General features: G+C 69.8%; 2 protein-coding genes across 6 annotated transcripts; both read left to right on the top strand.

The window, feature by feature from the left end:
• Positions 1 to 1,753: 1,753 nt before the first annotated feature.
• On the top strand, positions 1,754 to 18,579 carry AJM1 (apical junction component 1 homolog). Of its 3 annotated transcripts, none has more exons than XM_074608766.1 (3): positions 1,754 to 1,960; positions 13,163 to 13,236; positions 15,094 to 18,579. In XM_074608766.1, the coding sequence occupies exon 3, from the start codon at positions 15,157 to 15,159 to the stop codon at positions 18,403 to 18,405; it is 3,249 nt and encodes a 1,082-aa protein (XP_074464867.1). In that variant the 5' UTR covers positions 1,754 to 1,960; positions 13,163 to 13,236; positions 15,094 to 15,156; the 3' UTR covers positions 18,406 to 18,579. The 3 variants fall into 3 exon arrangements, with proteins under 3 accessions (XP_074464867.1, XP_074464868.1, XP_074464866.1); XM_074608767.1 differs by lacking the exon at positions 1,754 to 1,960 and adding an exon at positions 8,863 to 8,988; XM_074608765.1 differs by lacking the exon at positions 1,754 to 1,960 and adding an exon at positions 9,336 to 9,553.
• A 29-nt stretch (positions 18,580 to 18,608) lies between these two features.
• PHPT1 (phosphohistidine phosphatase 1) lies at positions 18,609 to 20,789 on the top strand. Of its 3 annotated transcripts, none has more exons than XM_074608771.1 (3): positions 18,611 to 19,531; positions 19,806 to 19,930; positions 20,390 to 20,789. In XM_074608771.1, the coding sequence occupies exons 1-3, from the start codon at positions 19,464 to 19,466 to the stop codon at positions 20,470 to 20,472; spliced, it is 276 nt and encodes a 91-aa protein (XP_074464872.1). In that variant the 5' UTR covers positions 18,611 to 19,463; the 3' UTR covers positions 20,473 to 20,789. The 3 variants fall into 3 exon arrangements, with proteins under 3 accessions (XP_074464869.1, XP_074464872.1, XP_074464871.1); XM_074608770.1 differs by having other exon boundaries at positions 19,222 to 19,611; XM_074608768.1 differs by having other exon boundaries at positions 18,609 to 19,930.

Here is a 20,789-nt window from a genome sequence, read left to right as displayed (position 1 = left end):
CGGGGTGCGGGGCGAGAGCTGCCTGAGGAGCAGCCTCCGCTCGCTGGAGCATCAGCCTGGTCTGGCAGCCCTCCCGGAGAGGGGACGAGGCATTTATCCCTCATCTGCAGCAGTCGCGTGTCTGCTTTGTGGGCAGCAGGTGTAGCATCCCGGCTAGGACCAGCAGGGCCGTGCTGCTGACCCGAGACGTGTGCCCGCTCTGTTGGGAGGGTGTTCCTTGCTGTACCCGTGCCTGGAGTGGGACGATCCAGCGTGACGGTTACCAGCTCCTGTCACTCTTGGCAACTCCTGGCATGTGACTTGATGCAGCTGCTGCTGTGCCAAGAAGTGGGTGAAGTCGTACTCGGAGAGCAGACTTACGTTTTGATCTCTGCAGGCTTCCCAGTCGCCTTCTGTGCCGGCATCCCTGTGGCTCCCCAGCCAGGAGCCAATTTCAGCGGGACCTTCCAGCTCACCTGCACCCGCCTGGCCTGGAGCTGCCTCCGCTGTGCTTGCACGTCCTCTCCTCGCGGATTCCTCCTGTGGAAAGGCAGCGTGTTCACAGCACCTTTCTCCTGGTGGCCCAAGTCTCCTTAGCACAGGTGGCCATCGCTGCTTGCTAAAGCTCTCGCTGATGTTAATCTGTGTTCATGGCTGTCACAAAACTCATCCCTGCAAGAGAATCAAGCCGCTTAGCGCTGCTGCTGAGCCGTATACCGCAGCCCGGCATGGCACAGCCTGTGCCAAAGGGACATGTCTCTCGATACCCAGCCGATGGCTCCCTCCACCCCATTGTCAAAATACCAGGCAGAAAAATAGCGCAAGGACAGACTGACTGGATTTTGCAGCTCCCACCACCCCAAACCAGCTCAGTTTCTGGCTTCCCTGCGGGAAGCTGTCCATTGGTCATTGGAGCGGTCTGGTCGTTGCCATCCAGATTTATTCCTGGCCGGTTTATGCTTATTTGTTCCTTTGCCAGCACTGTTGTTTAAATACCACTCCCCGCTCCCAGCCCTGTGCGGCCGGGGCTCGTATCCCTGCTCTGCCTTTGTTGTGCTGGACAGGCTGTCCCCCGGCTGGGCTAGCAGCCCTCCTTGGCACCGGCCCCCTTCCAGTTCATCTTTCGGTGGCCGTGCCAGTCCAGATGAGGTCATGCCAGGCTGGTACTTAATGATTCCCGTACAATACATCTCCTGCTGCACCCTGAGATGGGGCTGGCCTTTCCCACAGCTCTGTCCCGCTGAGGACTTGTAGCCAGAGGCTGGCTCACCGGTGCACCGGGTCTTTGTCATTCCCCATCGTTTATGGCAAGGGCCGCGCGCAAGGAGTGCAGCAGTCCTGCCCCGTGAGGGATTGAGCTTCACCCTATTCCTGTTGCTCCTGTAAGGTCATAACAAGTTTTTCCCTGGCTTGCCAAGGCGCGGGGTGGGAATTTGCTTCCTTCCCCCCCAGCAGTGAACATGAAAAGGTCGTATGAAAACTCGGGTTTTAGCAGGACACAAAATGAGTGTGGGAACTTGCGGGTGCTCTTGGAGGAGCCCCTGAGAGCAGCCGCAGGCTCCGGGAGGTGCTGCGGGGCCGGACAAACATCGGGGCAGCGACGGGCACTGGGCAGAGCTGAAGGGAGGGCAGCGAGGCGGGGGGCAGGGATGGGTGTGCTGCTGCCCGTGGCTTCCCCGCTGCAGGGTCCTGCTTCTGGGAGAGACGGCGATGCTTGCCTGTCCTCCTGGGATGCCCTGGAGCTCGCAAACGAGCGATTCTGGGGAAATCCTGCAGTAGGATGGGCTTAGGGACGGGTTGCTGTAACCTAGCAACAGTCTCAATCATGGCATAATATAATTAATCCAGCGTTGGCTCAGACTGCTGCTTACAGATACCAGGGCAAGTGGTTGCACCTTTTTAACTTGTGGGTTTGCCTCCCAAACAAGCCTTCAGCATCTCAGGCATGTCCCAGGTGTTCCTGGCCCCAGGGCGGCTCACGGTGAGTATCCAGTCTTCACCTTTCAGCCCCATCGCAGGGAGGTTGCCGAGCAAAGGGGAATAAATAATCCCCTGGCTCCTTCAGCGAGCCGTCGCGGCGGAACGCGGCGCGTCCCCGAGGCTCAGGCAGACCTTGGTCAGGTGAGACGCGGTGCGGTGGGCTAACGCTGCAGGTCCAGGCACAGAGTAGCCTGTGGGAAACCAGGGCACCGTTTCGGGTTGAAGCAGGTGTTACCTGCGGCCACGTGTGCTCTGCCTGGAGCCGGCTCTGCTGTGGGGCAGCCAGCCAGCCTGCGAACCTGTGAAACTCCTGGTTAGCTCCAAATTTTGTTGGCAAGCTCTGCCTTACGGCGGCAGCAAGGAGGGGAAGCAGTGGTGGGGCTTTCTGTCACGGCAGAGGTGAGATGAGGGGAGGAGGAGGAGGAGGAGGGTGCTGTGTCTCCCAGTGGCAGGGGACACCTGAGAGATGCTGGCGTCTCCTCTCCCACGTGCCTCTCCTGCTCCAGGATGGTGTCAGCACGGAGTAGCTCTGCCTGCACCTGAGGTTTGGCCTGGGTGGCAGCTGCAGATGGAGACCGTGCTGGCGTCTGCAGACTGGCTGCGGGAAGGAGCCAGCAGGCTGGGAAAAGAGCAGGCTTTTCCCCGGAGCTGGTAGGAGAAACACCCCGTTCTTGTGCCATTGGCAGCGAACGGCTCCGTGGAAGGGCACAGGGTGGTGGGCTCCCCGCCTGGCCCCGCTCCTGGGGCACTGCCTGGTGTTGGGGTCACCAGCCCAGCACCGAGGAGGTCAGTTCGTGCGTCGCTGCAGGGGGCTGATGGCTTCGGGGGTTCATGAGCGAGTGGTGCTGGCGTGTGGCACTGGTCGGGCAGGCTGGAGCGGTGCCTGGTAGCCCTTCCCAGCGCTGGTGCTGGCCGCTCTGCCCGGGCTGCTGGGGCACAGGTCCCACCGCACGGCGGGGCTGCATCCCGCCGGCAGGGCATCGCTGAGCCCCCTCCCCATGGGCACCGTGGGGGGAGAGGGCACCTCAGACAGGTGGCGTCTTGCCTCCAGCACTGCTGAGGGCCAGCAGATGGATGCCCATGATCAGGCTCAAGACTCGTTGCCTGCCAGCCTTTGGGGACCAACCCGTCGTTCCCAAGGAGGCAGACGGGAACGTGGGGTTTACGACCCTCTTTACAGACAGGGACCCTCAACCAGCAGCTGTTTTACAGGCTTCACGCACACCCTCTTCTGCCACCGAAGCCGTCGGGGGCAGCGGGGCAGGCTCCGGCTCCCTCCCCAGCCCCTGAAGCGGGCAGCGGGGCCTGGCTCTCCCTTGTTCCCGAGCTGGGGGAAGGGAGGCGATGCGAGAGAAAGAGGAGGAGAGAAGGGGGCAGGAGGGGAGAGCCCCCCTGCACCCAGCCGGGCGTCACGCTGACGCCAGCCAGCTCGGCTGCTCCTCGCTCGGGGAAATGCGAGCGTCGCCCCCAGCTGCGGGGTGGCCGGCGGGCAGCAGCGAGGGGCAAGCGAGCGGGGCGGGCAGAGCAGCAGCGAGCATCCTGCCTGCTCCCAGCTGTGGGATCCCCACGTTGCCTTGGAAACGGGGGATTTCGCCGCAGCTTGCAGTGGTGCTGCCTGCACTGGGGTGGCGAGGGGAGAGGTCTCCCCCGTGCCCATCCACTGTCCTGCCCCCCCGACCTGCCTGTGCCGTCCCCATCTCCTCCCTTTCCCGTGGGCAGGGGAGAGGGTGCGAAGGCTGCCAGCCCCCGGCTCCGGCCACCCCGAAGCCGCTCTGGTAGCCCCGCACTGGACGTTCTGTTCCCCAACGCAGCCCACCGCCCGCCCCGGCTGCCCACGCGGTGAGGACGGCAACTGGGGAATGATGAGCCCGGGGCGAAGGGAAGGTATCAAATATTAATCCCTTCTGTAAATTCAGCAGCCTGGGAGGGAGTGGGGCGTCGCGCAGCATCCCTGACACCTTCACGGTGCCATCCGTGTCACACGCAGGTCCCCAGATGGGCTCTCCCCCCTGGGGGCGTGGCGAGGCACTGGGTGCCCATCACCCCCATTTCCCGTAGGGTGGCCGTAAGTGGGTGCCACAGCCCCTCCACCCCCATTGTGGGATGCTTCGTGCCGTTCCCCCGGCGCTGGAGCCCTCACTGTGGTAAACTCTGCTTCGGTGACTGCAGCAGCCGTGGGGAGTCACGCGCTGAGCCCGGGGGCTGGCAGCCCCCTGCCCGCCTGGCAAAGGGTGGCACGGTACAGATCCTGCATCGCCTCTCGATGCTCAGTACGGAAACCCGTCCCGCTCCTGCAGCTGCACAGCGGGGTCGTGCCGATGACTCTGCTGCGTCCGGGAAGCCGAGCGAGACCCAGAAGCCGTCTCCTCGCCTGCCCCCACCAGAGCTGCTCACGCTCGACTCGAGTCGTACCCCAGCCCCGTTTCTCGCCGAGCCGTCACCCCGCGGGTGCAATCGCCCTGACGCCGGGCTCCGTCTCACGGGTGGCCCCGAGGACAGGCTGCCGACGGCCTGCACCGCGCTGTCGCTTCCCATCGCGTCCCCGTGCTGAGCTGCCCAGCCCGCACCGGGGCTGCTCGCCTCCCTCGACTCGCTGCCGTGCCGTCGGGGCCGCCCAGCCCTTCGCCAACAAAACCAACATGGGAATCTCCGTGCCGTGCGGCAGCAGGTCCTGAGCTGGCAGTGGGGATCTGTCCCGTCACACGTGCGCCACCCCAGAGTACCCCCAGGGCAGGACTAGCCTGCCCCGTCCCCTGGGCTTGCCGGGGCATCCCGTGGTGGGGTGGCTTGGCCCCCGTCTCCCCATGCTGGGCATTTTCGGGACCTGCCAGCTGCTTGGCATCTGCCAGCCTGTTGTCTCTTGCTGAGCAGGTCCTGGAGCGTGACTGTCACCGGCCGGGCCACCCAATCCATCGGGATGAGCAAACGGGTTTGCAGCTTCAGCGCGAGGCGCATCCGCCTGCGGGAGGCTGTGCCACCTCGCCCTGGCTCAGTGATGAGCCCAGCGCGCGCGGCAGGGGTGGGCAGCGTTGCTTTGTGTTTAACATCCTTCAAATTGGTTTTCCCCGGTTGCTTTCTGAGCTCCTCTGAGGAATCGGCCGTTTGCTCCCTGGCAGTGGGCTGTGCTGGGGTTCCCCGGTCCCGCTGCCCATCTGGGGCCGGGGGAATCTTGGGAACCGCCTTATTGGAGTCTTCCCTCGCTGCCTGCCTCCTCCTGCCCGTACCTGCTTCCCCGGTGAGGCTCTGCCTCTCCTGGCCTTTGCCAAATGCCCAGAAAGGTCTTTCTAGCTTCGAAACTGGCCCGTACTGGCACAGCCAGAGCTGTCATCCTCCACCCATGTCTGCGTGGTCCCCACCGGCCTCCCCTGTCCCTTGCCACGCTGCTCTGGCTCAGCGAGTCCCCGCTCCCAGAGTGACAGCGGAGCCGGGGCCGGGAGAGCCCTTGGCCCAGCAGGTTTTGGGGGGGGAGTGTCAGTGTCCCGGGGCACATGTGGGGGGACCCTGCTTTGGGTGGCCCCTTTCTGCTGCACCAGGGGGCCCAGGGTCCGGTGCTCGGGAGGGGCGATACCCTGGGCCAGGCGGGTGTTGAATCTCACCAGTGGGGCACGAGCGGGGCTCGGGACCGGGCAGGGGCTGGTGAAACCATCCAGCCCCAAATCCTTCGGGATTTTTTCCCTTTTCCTGCCGGGCGGTGCTGGGCTGGCTCTGCCGCCTCACCCCGCAGCCACCCCCCGGCACCCATGGGGACACGCTGGTGGGAGGGAAGCACTGGTGAGGACGTGTGGGAGAGCTGGGGACAGCGCGCGGCTCTTGGTCACCCCAGCACCGCCGGCAGAACGGCGGCAAAGAGGCACCCAGCTCCATGGTGGCCACGGTGGGATGGGGGGGTGGTGGCCTTCGAGGACAGGGGCGGCTGGTGGCCCAGGCGCTGCCTGTCTGCATCGTCCTCCGGCCCTGCGTTCCCCGCTCTCTGCGTAGCCCCAGCGCGGCCAGCCCAGCCCAGCCCAGCCCTGCGGGTCACCCCAGCGCAGCGGGACGTCCCAGCCGCTCTCTCCTCAAGGGGACATCTCGATGACCGCATGGCCCTGCGCAGGGGGGGGAGGTACGGGCCTCACGGGGCAGTGGGGGGGTCTGAGCACCCTGTGTACGGCGGTGCAGGAGGGGGGGAACAGGGGGACTGGCCCCTGGGTCCTGCCCAGCTGGACCAGCCCTTGGAGGGCAAGATGCCCCCCGCCCCCAGCCTCGCGGGCTGTGTGGGACAGATGTGACCCCCTGCGTCCCCCCGAGCTGAGGTCTGTCCTGCTTTGGGGCTGGCCGAGAGTCCAGTGTCACCATGGCCCCCCGGTGTGACCTGTGGGCACGGTGTTCCTCTGTGCCTCGGTTTCTCCCTTGGCCAGGGCACAGCAGGGCTGAGTCTGTCGCACGCAGACACCGTGACCGGGGACACACTGTGTGCGGTGACGGGGAGATGCACAAACCAAGCCCTCAGCCCCAGCCTGTGCTGCCCACCCCTGTCCCCCCCCAGGCAGAGCTAGGGCACGCCGCAGCACTGCGCACGCCGTCAGGCGGTGAGTGATTAGCGCAAACGGCTGTGGCTACCTACAGCCACTTGTGTGGCACGGGGGGGGGTCTCCCCAGCCGCCATCGGCAGGGAGCGGGGCAGGAGTGTGCTGCTGGTGGGGAAACTGAGTCACGGGGCTGCAGCTCACAGCTCGGCTCCGCTCCCTGTTGGGCTTGGGGGGGACCCAGCACCGAGGAGGCAGAAGCCCCGGCAGAGGAGGGGGTTTGCCCCACACCGGCTCGTGCCTGCCCCTGGCGAGCCACAGCAGGGCAGCCAGGCCGTGGGGGGAGGACGTGGGGACGGGACCTGCTCCTGCTGGGGACAGGCGCCGGGCTGGTGTCTTCCTTGCAGGGCTGCGGGAATGAGCTCCGGCTCGTGTCACCCCTCTGGCCACTCACGTGTCCCCCGCCGGCAGGACAGGGGCCCCTGGCAACTGGGCTGGGGACAAGCCCAGACCCGCATGGCCATGGCAGGGACCCAACACCACCGTCCTCTGCGCAGGGGTAGGGGACGGTCCCATCCCTCCCCGCTGCCGGCACTGGCCAAGGGCGCCCCTCCATCCGAGGGGCTGCCACCCCTGCGGGGAGCGGGCGCAAAGCCAGGGTGCAGCCCCCCCACCCCGTCCAAGGGCCACCCCGGGGCTCATCCGTGCCCGTGGGGCCGGGCTCCCTGGGTGTCCCAGACCGGGTGCCCGGGGGTGCCACTGCCCAGCCAACAGCCGGTTGGTGCTCGGGGAAAGGTGTCGGCGGCTGCCAGAGCCCCTGCGCCTGCCTCCCAGCGAGCGCTGACGGGCCAGCACAGACACAGCCTCCGGCTCCCTCCTCCTCCCAAGGGATCTTCCCCTTCTCCTCTCCCCCAGGCTGTCCCTGGCTCGGGGAGGAAGAGGAGGAGGAGGAGGAGCAGGAGGAGGAGGTGTCCTGCCCACAGCCCCAGTGTCCAGACCCCCAGCACGTGCCATGGCGCTGCCATCTCCGGTGGCGCGGAGACGTGCCCGTGGTCCAGTTGGATCCCTCAGCACTTCCCAGCCTAAAATAGCAGCCGCATGGGGGGAGCAGATGGTCCCCCCACCCCTCGCCGCGGGGCTCACGGGACACAGTCCAACCCACTTGTCCCCTGCTCTCAGGCAACCAAGCCCTCGTGGCCACCCCAAAGCGCGGAGCTCTGGGTGGGTGACCTCAGTCTATACAACTGCCACCCAGGGCCACGGCTGCGTGGGCAGAGGGTGGCACCGAGGGGGAAGCCCTCGGGGAGGACATCTCTGTGCCCACCTGGCAGCAGCACCCGCCACTCCGGGACGCCGCGCGTTCCCTGGGCTGCTGCGTCCCATGGGTGACTGCACCCACGGAGGACGCTGGGCCCTGACACCCCCCCGGGCAGCGAGCTGGCCTGCCCCGCGCTCCCGCGTGCATCAGCCAGTATGTCACGAGTCTTGTCAGTGCTCAGCTCTGGCACACTGCTGGCTGGCCCGGGGCCGGCAGCAGGCAGGGAGCAGATGGAACAGTGCGGTGGTGGCCGCGGGGGCTGCAGGGGCCGCAGGGGCAGGAAGCCGGGGGCTGCGGGAGCGGCCAAACTGGCAGCCCAAGCACTACGTCCTGCAGGGAGGAAAATAGAAGCCCCGTGGGGACGGCGGGACCGGCTGAGCGGGGCCCCAGGGCCTGGGGGGGGGACGCTTGGCCCTGTCTGTGCAGCAGGGACACGCCAACCCTGCTCCCTGTCTCCCCCCGCCGCAGCCATCACATCCCGCTCATCTGTGCAATGAGTTCGTGGGGCTCAGCCCAGTCCCAGCAGGTGCTTCTGGCCCCAGTGGGCTCAGCGGTGCCCAAAGCATCCCTGGGAGCACAGGGGGCATTTGGGGGCAAAATGCGTCAGCTCGGGCTGCGTTCCTGCGGGAGTCGCGGCAACACCAGCGAGCTGCAGCCCCCCGGCTCCCCCCGGAGCTCCTCTGCCCAGTGCAGACACGGGAGACTGTGGAAGGACGCTCCCGGTGCCACAGCGGAGGGAGGGCAGGGTCTTGGCTATGGAGGGTTTTGAAACCAAGCAAATCCCAGTACATGCCCGCCGTGCAGACACACGGAGGGCAGCAGATCTCAGCTCTGGGCTCGGAGCCGCGGGAGCTCCTGGTGGGTCCCCGGCACCCAAGACCCCTTGGTGGGGTGCCGGGACCCTTGGCCCTGGTGGTGCCTTTTGGTGCTGTGGGCAGCAGAGACTGGCTAGAGGAGGTCGGAGATGGGGAAACTGAGGCAGAGCTCCGGTGTTGGCATCATGTGCCAAGAGCCATCAGACGCCGCCTTTGCCCGTCTCGGCACGTTGCCCGTTGCGTCGCTGAGCATCCCCCCGCGGGGCTCCGGCCGCCGCAGGCAGAGACGGCCCCGGCGCTTCTGGGAAAACCAGGCCACTCCGCGGAGGAGCTTATCGGGGGATTTCGCTGCCCAGTTGGCCACGGGCGGGCAGGGCCGCCATGTGCCAAGGTCAGGCGGGACGTGGTGCCAGTGGGGACGGGCCCGGGGGGTTCCTGGCACTGGGGGGCTGCCGGGACGAGGGCAGGGACCCGCGATGGCACGGCTCGGCGTGGGGGAGCCCCCCGAGGGGTGGCACCGGGAGAGGGGCACGGGGCGCCGGGGGGTCCCCCGGACCCTGCCCGGGGGGGTCCCGCAGTGGGGCGGGGGATGCTGCGGGGGCGGGATGGGGGCCGGGGCCGAGCGCAGCCGGGCCGGGGACCGGGGACCGGTGATGGGGACCGGGGCCGGGGGCGGCGCCGGTGGGAGGCTCCCGGTCCCGGCCCCGGCGGTAACTCCGCCTGCCGTATTTATGGGAAAACAAGCGGCGGCGGAGCCGGGCGGCCGCGGTGGAGCGTCGGGCCGAGCCGAGCCGAGCCGAGCCGAGCCGAGCCGAGCCGAGCCGAACCAGGTCGGGCCGGGCCGGATCGGGCGGAGCCGGGCCGGGCCATGGCCACCGCAGCCCGAGCTTAGCGCGGCGGCGGCGGCGGCGGCGGGATGCGGCGGGGGGGCCGCCGGGGCGGCGGGCGCGGAGCAGGTAAGGGGGGCCCGGGCAGGGGCCTGTCGTACTGCCGGGGCACCCAGGCCGGGCCACCCCCCCGCGGCCCCCCCGGCCCATCGCATCGCATCGCATCGCATCACATCCCCCCATCCCCCCTCCGGCCCGAGCCCCCATCTCATCCCCCCGCGTTCCACATCCCCATCCCATCCCCCCGAGACCCTCCCGGGCCATCCCATCCCCCCGTGCTCCCCCCATTCCACCCCCCCGTACCCCATATCCCCGTCCCCATCCCATCCCCCTGTGCCACCCCATCCCATCCTTCCAGGCCCCCCGGGGCCATTCCCATCCCGTGCCCCCGGGCCAAGTCATCCCAAGCCACCGCACCCCATCCCCCGCCGTGTCCCCCATCCCCATCGCGCCGTGTCCCCCATCCCTCTCCCGTGTCCCCATCCCTCCCGTGTGCCCATCCCTCCCGTGTCCCCCATCCCATCTCTCCTCCATCCCATCCCGCCGCAGTGCCCGGGCCGGGCCATCTTCCCCCGCTTCCCGGCGATGCCGGCCCCGGGGCGGGCTCAGCGCCCTCCGCGGCCCAGCGGGCCCGGTGCCGCCCGGTGCCGGTGCGCAGCGGGGGGGGGGGAGGAGGGGGGGCGGTGCCCGGGGCCGCCGCCCCGGGGTCTGCGGGCCGCGGTGGCGGCGGCAGCGCCCGGGACAGCCCTGCTCCCCCCGGCCGCCTCCCCCGGGGCCGCCCCACGCACCCCCCACCCGGCCCGGGCTACGCAAACCCACCCGCGGTGCCCCCAGCCCCCGGCCCGGCCTGTCTGGGGGTGCCCCCCGCGGGGGGGTGCCGGGGGGCGCTGGGCATCGGGGCGTCCAGTGCTGCCCCTGGGGGGGCTGCTCCTCCTCACCCGGGCGCCAGCACTTGGGGGTACCCTCCTGGGCTGGGGCTGGGGGAGGCTGCTCCCCCCGGCAGCATGAGCCCCTCCAGGGGTGAAGGCAGGGCAAGGGGCGCTGGGGCACCCGGGGGGGGGGCTGTGGCCGAGCAGCCGTGTGTGCAGGAAGCCTGGGGGGCTCAGGGCAGGGGCTGGGGGGATGTGGGGGATGCCGGGGGGGCACAGGCTGGGAGGCACGGGCAGGGGCACAGGGCTGGGGGGGGACAGGGGGTGTGTGGAGGGGCAGTGCGATGTGCATGGGGGGGCGATGCCATGGAGCCACAGGGCACTGTGTGGCACAGAGAGGGAGGTGTCTATTTGCCACATACACGGGGCAGGGGCCGGGGGGGCGGTGGGTTCCCTCCCTGCGGGCAGTGCCGGGTACCAGCTCCCTGTACAGGCAGTGCGCGGGCAGCGTGAGCCCTCCCGGCACGCACAGGGAACACGCAGGCCTGCGCAGGGCCGTGGGCTGGCAGTGCCCATGGTGCAGCGTGTGTGGGCACTGCACCCGTGGCAGTGCGCTGGAGCTGCCTCCGACGTCATCTGCACGAGCATGGTGGTCACGGGGCACGCAAGACGCTGCCCTGGCCGTGTTTCCAGATGTGGGCGCCGCCAGCGTGCTCAGGGCAATGCGGGTGCTGGCAGCGCGCTGGCAGTGTCCGCGGGGCCGCGCGCCGGCAGTGAGCTCAGTGCAGCGCAGCGTGCGCTGGCAGCGTCCTCGGGCCGCCCGCGGCGTGGTGCAGCGGCAGCGTGCTCGGCGCACTGCATGTGTAGGCAGCGCGCTGGCAGCGTGCCCCATGCAGTGCGGGCAGGCAGCGTGCAGGCAGGGTGCGCAGCAAAGCCCAGGCAGCGCGGGGGCAGCGTGCACGGGGCAGCGCACTGGCAGCGTGCGCAGGGCCGTGTGTGCAGGCAGCGCCCTTGCTGTGTGCGCGGGGCAGGCAGCAAGCTGGCGGTGCCCTGGCAGTGCTCAGCGCAGTGTGGGCAGGCTGTGGGGCAGGGCACTGGCAGGGCGGTGGGTGCAGGCAGCGTGGGGCAATGACAGGCAGCGTGGGGACAGCGAGCTGCCAGCACGTCAGGCAGCGCCCTGGCAGCGTGCTCAGTGCATAGGGCAGCGTGTGGGGCAGCTCCGCGGCAGTGCTGAGCGCAGTGCGTGCAGTGTGTGGGCAGTGCGCCCGGTGCGGTGCGTGCAGGCACCGTGGGGGCAGGCTGCGGGCAGTGCCCTGGCAGGGCGGTGGGTGCAGAACAGGCAGGCAGCACCCTCGCCGTGGGCATGGGGCAGGCAGCGGGGGGTGGGGGGGGAGCGGCGCGCAGGCAGGGTGCTGCGGGCAGCACGGTGTGCACTGGCAGGGCACTGCACAGCCCCACTGCACAGCCCGCACGTGGCGCGTGCAGGCAGCGACCCAGTTCCTGGCAGCCTCCCGTGGGCCCCTCCGGCAGCCCGGGGTCGCTCCCGGCCCCCAGCACCCTCGTGCTGCTCCCACGGGCTGCCGGAGCTGCCGGAGGCTGGGTGCTCACACACGGCGCGGCGGGAGCAGCGTGGCGGGTGGCGTGGGGTGCTGGGCTGGGGGGTGAGGGCAGTCCCCGGCTGCGGGCAGGGTCCCATGGGCATCGGCGGGTGCAGGGCTGGGTGCTGAGTGGGGTGGAGGTGTGTGGGTGGCACCAGGCTCTGCAGCGGTGCCGGGTCAAGTCTGTGGGATGGCACGGAGTGGGGGGGGGGTCCCACTGGGTGCCCCTCAGCGACGCCGTGGGTGTGCTTGCGAGGAGCTGCTGTGCCAGGGACAGGCTGGGCAGAGGTGTCCGTGTGTGGTGCCCAGCAGCAGGGGCACGGGGGGCTCTGTGACAAACCACCTGGGTCCTCCTGGGGGTGGGGATGTGGGCATGGGGCTGGCTCTGTCCCCAGGGGCCATGTGCCCCCGGGGGTGGCTCCTGTGCAGGGAGCTCGGTGGGCATCGGCGGCCCTGGAAGCGCTGCCAGCCGGTGTCAGCATCCCCAGGGTGACACAGCACAGAGACCCTGGGCAGGGAGACGGTCCCCACCGAGAGCGGGCAGGGCTGGGGGTGAAGCGGGGCACCCGGTGCCCACCAGCCGGGGGTAGGAGAATGGAGGGGGTGCCAGATCCTCTCCCTGGGGAGGGGACTCAGTGTCGGGGGCACATGGGCTGCAGGAGCGTGGTGGCACCAGGCACCGGCAGCGTTAGCGGGGCCATCCCGGCTCTGCCCCCGCAACGGGCAGAGGGTGCTGGTGGCTTTGCGGGTGCTCTGCTCTCCCTGCGGTGCCGCAAAGCCCTGGCTCCCCCCGGCCCCCTGCAGCGCCGCCGCCCCGGCAGCCTCCCCACGCACCCACGCTGTCCTCGCAGAGGAGGAATAATTTGGAGAAACCATGGCAACCCCAGGCGGCGCTGGGGATGCCGGCATCGTGCTGTCCCCGTGTCCCCCCACCGCCACGGCCTTGTGTGGCTCTGCGGGCGGCGGGGTGCTGCCGGGGTGGGTGGGGGACATGCTGGTGCCGGTGGGATGCAGTGCCCAGGTCCCCAGGGCACGGGGAAGCACACGGTGGCCTCGCTGGGCTACGGTTCGGTTTGGCTCAGCAGGGCCGAGGCTGTAGGGGCTCCTGGGGTGGCTGATGCCTCCCCAAGACACCTCGTGGCCCTGGCACCACCCCCCCCGCCATGGCTGGGGGTTTCCCAGGACCCTCACATGCCTTTTTTATTTTGCAGCGCTGGGATGGAGCCGTGGCGGGGCCCTCGGCCAGCTCAGCCCATCCACCCCCTCCCTGCTGCCGCCGGACCAGGTAGGACCCTGGGCCACGGTTCCCTGCCCACCAGCCGCCCCGACACCACAGGGATGGGCTCCCTAACGCCGCTGTCGGCATCGCCGTGGCGTGGGGTGCTGCCCTCCCGGATCTGGCCCAGCTCCCAAGCGCTGTAACGCACCAGGGGCAATGCTGAGCCGCCGCTATGGGTGCAAACCCCCCCCCTGCCCCTGCCCTGGAGGCACTGGGACCCCCATCTCCTCCTGCCATCAAGCTCTCCCTGGCCACTGCGCCCCCCAGCCCTGCCAGGGACCCCAACCTTCCGGCTTCACCTCAGCTCCAGCATCCATCCCCCCCAGCTTCGGGGAGACAGGGCTTTATCCGGGTAATGAGGGGGGACCCGAGCCCCCCCATCTCTGTGTAGTCGATCCTGCTTCTTGCCTAATAAAGTCTGTTCCTTTTCTGCCAGCAACACATTCCCTGTGGTCCTCTGCTGCTGTTTAAAGCCAAATGCCTTTTGCTGGCCTTTACCGTGCACCTTTACTGTTCCATGGAGCAGTTGGCACCCACCTGCGCTCCCGGGCCCCTTGGCCAGGTGGCCAAAAACCCAAAACCCTCATAGGATGTGAAGAGCATGAAAGCCGGGCGGGTGTCCTTGCCGTGGGCAGAGCCGGTTGTACGTCCGCATGGTGCCCACAGCAGCCTGCAGCCGGCTCTCGCTGGGCTGTCGGCGAAGATCAGTGCTACAACCCACCACATCCTGCGGGCAAACCACCTCGTCTGCTCCTCCGGTCACTCCGGGGGCTTGTGCAGATGTCCCCCCCCTTGTCACACAGCTGGGGGACTCTGCCCACCCTGGGCCCCCATGCAGCAGCATCCCAGAGCAGGTGGGGTGCGTGGCACTGGGTGCACAGTGGGTGCCAGACCCCGTGTCCCGTGGGTGCCATCCCGCTCACTCTCCAGCCCCGGAGATGTGTCCCGGCCACAGGACGCGGGAGAGGACAAAGCCAGCGAGCGCTGAGCCAGCACAGCCCCTCCAGCACGGGGCTATTGCAGAGGGACCGTGCTCTGTCCTGCTCGGAGCCGTGGGAAGCAATGGAGCAGCTGCCGCTGGCAGGCGAGGTTGGGGCACCCACCACAGCACCCCTCTGCCAGCCCCCGCTGCCGCCTGTGCCAGTCTGGAGGAGCCCCAGGGAGCGATGTGGCCGCAAGCCACAGGGACTACTGGCACCCCGCCCGGGCGTTTGTGGGCCGTGGCGGGTGCAGCTGCCATAGGGAGGGGGTACGGCTCCTGCCCCCCCCCAGAGCTGTGCAGGCTTCCTGGCCGCCACGATGGGTGCTCATGGTACCCACCCGTGCGTGATGCTCCTGCCTGCGCTGCCTACAATGCTGGTGCTGGGATGTGGGCACGCGTGGTCCCAGGAGACCCCACGGCCGCTGGGATGCTCACAGCGGGGGGGCCGGGCACGCGTTCCCCATCCACCACGGAAACCCCCGGGGCTGAGTCCCCGCAGCCCTGTTCAGAGCTGCCATTTCCCGTGATGCCGCAAGAGGGTCCCCATGTCCGGCACCCCAGGAACAGGGGCACAGCGGTCGGTGGCCTCCTCTCCCTGTAGTGAGCTGGCACCCCTCCCCGGCTGCCCCGCCGTGCCCGCTGCACCCACGGGTGCCCTTCCATCCACTCCGTTGTTTGCACCCTGGATTCCGAACCTTTTTCCAGCTTCTTCCCCCAGTTGGGATCTGACTATTAGCAGCAGCGGAGGCTGGGACGCCCCCGAACCCCCATTTCTGAAAAGGTGGCCCAACCCTGCCCCGCGCTGGGAGGATTTATCCCGTGCCGTTGCGGCTCCCTGCGGTCCCCGCCGGGATTTAGGCGCCTCATCTGTTCTCTTGCAGGGCCGGCTGCCTTCCTCTGAGGCTGTCTGAAGGGGAGCTGGCAGGAGAAGAGTCGCTTTTAAGATGACACGAACGGACCCACCTGACATCCTGGTGTCTACGGTGTACCAAGACATAAAGGTGGCCACCGCAGCCCCCGGGGATTTGATCGTCTGCCAGCCCCTGGCACAATGTGACGCCTCCATGTCCTCGTCCCTGTCCCGCGAGACGCAGCCCTTCAACAAGCGCCATTGCAGGAGCTTTGACTTCCTCGAGTCGCTGGACGAGCAGCTGGGCACCCCCCCGGCCATGGAGCGCCCCTGCCCGCCCCCTGGCACCCCCGAGCCCACGCCGGGGCCGCCGGGCAGGCGGGCGCCGCCGAAGCCGGACCCTTACGCCGGCAGAGCCCCCCAGCCGAGGAGCGAGGCGAAGCGGCGCGCTCGCTCGAAGAGCGCGCCACGGGTGAAGTCCACCTTCACCCCGGTGCCCATCGCCGTCTCGGCGTCGCCGCCGCCGGCCCGGCGTGGGCGGGAGGCGCTGCGGGTGGCGCGGGAGCCCTCCCGCCCTGAGCCTTCGCCTCGCCGCGAAAGCCAGGTCCCCCTGCGGGCGCTGGCTAACGAGGTGCACCCCATCAAGCTGCAGCCGCAGCGCAGCAGCGTCAGCCGCATCTCCCCGCTCTGCCTGGGCAGCAACTGCTTCGAGGAGGCGGGGCCGGGCGCCAAGGTGGTGGGTGCCAGCCCCCACGTCAAGTGCCGGGTGGACATCAAGCCGGACGAGGCGGTGCTGGTGCACGCGGCGCGCAGCCTGCGGGCAGCCCAGACCCGGCAGGACCCGCCGCGCTGGCCTCGCGCCCCCGGGGCTGCCCGCAGCCTGGCGGTGCCCGGGAGCAGGCAGGTGTCCACGTCCCGCACGCCCACCCCCAGCGACTCCTACAGCGGGGACCCCCCGCTCCTGCCCTACCCCAGCGAGTACTACGAGGCGGACCCCCGGGTGCTGGCGTACCAGACGGTGCCGGTGCCGGCCTCGCGGGAGTTCAGGGAGTACCCCGAGAGGGGCTGCATGACCTTCTCGGCCCCCGGCGTCCCCGCCAAGTTCTTCTACGCAGAGGAGCCGGCACGGTGCCCCAGCCCCGCCATGCCCCTCCGCAGCTCTGGCTATGCCAGCTACCCCTACCCCGCCCGCCACAGCATCCCCCAGCACTTTTACGGTGAGGACCCGGCCAAAGCCGCCGTCCACACGGTGCCACCCCGGACGTTGTACGTGGAGGAGGCGCGGGGCTATCCGGTGCAGGAGGCGCCCGCCCGCGCCTTCTACGGGGACGAGCCCCGCTTCTACGCCCCCCGCGGCACCCCCGTCAAAACCGTCTACGCCGAGGACACCCGGACGTACCCGGCCCTCGGCTCCTCTGCCAGGGTATTCTACGCCGAGGACTACGGGAAGTACCGGGAGCGGGAGGTGCTGTCACGGACGTGCCCCCCGCCCCGCAGTGCCCAGCCCTTGCACTTCAGCGACTGGTACAGCCCCGAGCGGGGCGCGCTGCCCTACCAGACCTTGCAGGTGTCGCGCTTCACCCCGCAGCCAGCCGGGCGCGAGGCCATGCTCTCCTCCTGGCACGCCAGCTATGGCGTAACCCCTCCGCGGCTGGGCCGGGAGAGCCAGCACTACTCCAAATCCTGGGATAACATCCTGGCGCCGGCGGCGCGCAGGGAGGAGGTCCTGCAACGTGGGCGCAGCTACGAGAACCTGCTCGCCCAGGAGCAGCACCGTGCCTTATCCCCCGAGGAGCGCCGGCAGCCAGTGGTGATCAACCTCTCGAGCTCGCCCAAGCGCTACGCCGCCCTGTCCCTCTCGGAGAGCTCCATCCTCGAGAGGATGCACGCCGACGGCGGCCGCGGTCCCCCCGGCCGCTCCTGGTACGTCACACCAGAGATCACCATCACCGACAACGACATCCGTGCCGACGGGCTGGGCAGGAGCGAGAGGCGCTCGGCCAGCTGGGACATGCTGGACGCGGGGCGGGAGCACGGTCCCTACGCCGTGCCCTGCGCCCCGCAGCCCGTCCCCAGGGAGAGCGGCTCGGGACGCCAGCGCAGCCTGGAGCAGCTGGATGAGCTCATTACCGACCTCGTCATCGATTACAAGCCAGCACCGGGCCATCGCGCTGGAGACAGGGACAGCCTCGCTGAGCAGCTCAAACAGCTCCTGAGCAGCAGCGCCCCGGGGCCCCCCCGGCGGGGCGAGGGCAGGAGGGTCCCCCCCAGCGTGCCCGAGGGACCCCGACCCACGAAGGAGCAGCCGGGTCCCAGCTCCCGTGCCAGTGCCCCGCGCCCCCCGCCCGCCCCGCTGTCCGTCGGCCCCTTCGAGAAGTCGCCGGAGAACTGCTCGCCTGACCTGAGCGCGGAAGAGGACGACATGATGATGTGCTCCAACGCCAAGTGCCGGCGCACGGAGACCATGTTCAACGCCTGCCTCTACTTCAAGTCGTGCCACAGCTGCTACACCTACTACTGCTCCCGGCACTGCCGCCGCGAGGACTGGGACACGCACAAGGAGAGCTGTGTCTACGGGCGCGTGGGCAGCGTCTGCCGCCACGTCCTGCAGTTCTGCCGGGAGAACGCCGAGGTACACAAGGCCTTCTCGCGCATCGCCAAGGTGGGCTACCTCTCCCGCGGCCGTGGCGTCCTCTTTCTGGGCTTCCCCAATGCCGGCTCGGCTGAGAACTTCCTCCAGTTCGGGCTGGAGAGCCTGCTGATGTCCCCCACCTACCTGTCCCTGCGGGAGCTGGAGAGCTACTCGGACAACCTGGGGGAGTACGCCCGGGAGCTGCGGGAGACGGGCAACCAGTACGACCCCGACGAATGTTTCCTCCTGAATGTAACCGTGGCTGTCACCCAAAAAGTGCCAGAGAGGCCGTCACCAAAGATGCAGGTGCCGACGGTCAGGAAATACGCCAAGGTGGCCTTAGCCTCCTCCAGCCCCGAGAAAAAGATCCTGAAGAAGGAGCGGGACATGGAGACATTGATCCTGACACCGCCGCCTGGCACGGCGGACATCGACAAGGAGGGGGAGGAGGGCCGCAAGGCGCGGGAGGTCTGCTTCATCAACATCCAGCGGGAGCTGCGCATCCGTGGCGTCTTCCTGCGGCACGAGTTCCCCGCCGTCTATGAGCAGCTCTGCGACTTCGTGGAGAGCAACAAGCGCTTCACACCCACCACCATCTACCCCATCGACAAGAGGACGGGCAAACAGTTCATGTGCATGATCATGGCAGCCTCCGAGCCCCGCACCCTTGACTGGGTGGCCAGCCCCAACCTCCTGGATGACATCATGTGAACGGGGGGGGGGACCCCCCCCCCGGCACCCCCGGGTCACCCCCCTTTGTAGATAGGTGTTGCCCCATCATCGCGGAGGGACGGGAACCCCCCTCTTGGATGCGGCACTGAGGGCCGGGGGGCTGCCATGGGCTGCGGGGGTCTGGCATCGGCTAGGCGGGCAGCAGCCGGAGCGGCAGGGGGGGGTGAGCTGGGGGAGGCCGTGGGGTGAGGGGAGCGGGGGCCGAGGTGTGCCGTGGGGCACAGGGCCCAGCCGGCGCCCCGGCAGGACCCCACAGAGCCCTCGGGGGGTGAGCGGTGCTTGGCCAGGGCTGGGGCACCCCAGGCACCCCCCCGGCCTTGGCCCACCCAGCTGCCTGCGGGGGGGGCCCTCCTCCCCCCCGCCCCCCCAAGCGCCCGGGGTGCCACGGGTGCTGCTGGTGGCCCCAGTGCCTGCAGCAGTGGCCCCACGGGCTTGGCGTGTGGGACCCGGGCTGCGCAGGGTCTCTGTTGCTGCAGTGTCTGTGTCCAGAGCGTGTCACTGTGCGGTCCTCGGGCGCAGGGGGACCCTGTGAGGGCGCCTTAAGGCCCCCCCAGGTACCCCCGGGACCCCGTAAGGGGCAGGGGCGGGGGGGGGGGGGGAGGTCCCTGGGTGCTGACGCGGGCGCGGAGCCAGGCCTGGCCCGGGGGGGAGAGGCCTCAGGGTGAGGGGCCTGCCCGGGGCTAGCACGGCGGGGGGGCGTCTAACGGCGGCAGAGGGGCAGCGGCGGGGGCGAGCGACGGCGGCGGGGCCGGGGCTCCGGGGCTGCCCAAGGGGTGTCAGGGAAGGTGGGAGGGGGACAGAACCGGGGGGCAGCGGCACCACCGGCCCCGGCCCCGCTCTCCGCCGCCCCGGCCCCGCCTCTCGGCCCCGCCCGGCCCCGCTCCCGCGCCGGGCGCCGCCACCGCCCCCCCCCCGGCACTCCCAGCTCCGGGCCGGGCTCCGCCCCCCCCGCTGTGGGCGGGGCCCTGGGGCGGGTCCGGGCGCTGATTGGCCGCCGCGGCGGCGGAAGGGGCGGGGCGCGCGGCGGGGCGGGCGCGATGGCGGCGGTGGCGGCGGCGCTCTCGCGGGTGCCGGAGGTGGAGATCGACGGCGGCGGCGTCTTCAAGTACGTGCTGGTGCGCGTGCGCGCGGCCGGCGGGCCTGGGAAGGACGTCGTGCGCGGACACGGCTGGGCCGAGTACCACGGTGAGGGGCGCGGGGCGCCGGGCGGGCGGCATCCCCGGGGCGGCACCGGGGGGAGCGGCCGGGCCCCGGGAGCCGGCGAGGGGCCCGCCCCGTGGCGGGGGGCCCGTCCGTGGGCGGCGGCGGCGGCGGCTCCGGCGGCGGGTCCTCGTCCTCCCCCCGGGGGATCCCCGCCCCACGGCTCCCTCCCCCCGCAGCCGACCTGTTCGAGCGGACGGCGGAGGAGCTGGCGCAGCAGGGCCTGGTCTGCGAGTGCCTGGGGGGCGGCCGCCTCTCCCACCGCCCCGAGGAGAGGAAGATCCACGTCTACGGGTACTCGGTGGTAAGCCGGGGGCGGCGGGGGAACCCCCGCCGGGGGCGCGGCTCCTCCCTCCCTCCCTCCCTCCCTCCCTCCCGGCGGCGGCACAAGCCCCCGCAGCGCTCCCGCCGCGCGTGGCCCAACCGGCGCCGCGCCCCTCGGGAGCCGGAGGCACCGGCGCTGGGAGTGGCCGTGTCCCCTCGGCGTCCCTCTGCCTGCACCCCGACACCGGCTTTCCCAGCGTCGGGGTGGCACCGTGCCCCTGCCCGGGTGCCGTTGGCCTCTGGCAGCCGGAGCAGGCCGAGCTGCCCGCGACTGAGCCGCTGCCGTGGAGGGGCTGGAGCCGAGTGGTCTCTCACAGACACGGGCTCAGCGGCGTCTGCCGGAGCCTCGGGTTGTGCTGAGCCTCCCCAGGGGTTCACCCAGCTCTCCCCTGGGTCGTAATCGCACCAGCTCTCCTCCGGACCCTCTCTCTTCTGCCAGGGCTTTGGGCGAGCGGACCACGCCGTGACTACGGAGAAGCTGAAAGCCGAGTATCCAGACTACGAGATCACCTGGGCGAATGAAGGCTACTGACTCTCCCTGGCTGGGCAACGGCATTGGCACCAGCCTGGAGCTGGTGCGGCTGGATCCAGCGTCGGGGCGGTGGCAGCAGGCTCCCCGTGCTCGGCAGCACTCCGGGCTCTCCTGGTTTTCCTTTGTGTTGAACTCGCCTGTTCTCCGCTGTCGCCGGACTTCCCGTGCACCGTGGGTGCTCCCCACCTTCCCGGCACAGCGCGGCAAAGCCTTGGTGAAGCCGGTGGGTGCTCTGCCTTGGCATCCCCGGTGGCGAGGGGGTTTGTCCCACATGTGTATGTGAGAATTAAACACGATGGGGAGCACA

This window comes from Larus michahellis, chromosome 15 (assembly GCF_964199755.1).
Source record: "Larus michahellis chromosome 15, bLarMic1.1, whole genome shotgun sequence".
NCBI lineage: Eukaryota > Metazoa > Chordata > Aves > Charadriiformes > Laridae > Larus > Larus michahellis.
This window is presented reverse-complemented; position numbering and strand designations above follow the sequence as displayed.

Bases quoted from the DNA above. Each gene is read 5' to 3' on its own strand.
- AJM1 (XM_074608766.1), top strand. From the start codon at position 15,157: ATGACACGAACGGACCCACCTGACATCCTGGTGTCTACGGTGTACCAA.
- PHPT1 (XM_074608768.1), top strand. From the start codon at position 19,464: ATGGCGGCGGTGGCGGCGGCGCTCTCGCGGGTGCCGGAGGTGGAGATC. The intron at 19,931-20,389 runs GTAAGCCGGGGG...CTCTTCTGCCAG, and splicing joins ACGTCTACGGGTACTCGGTG to GGCTTTGGGCGAGCGGACCA.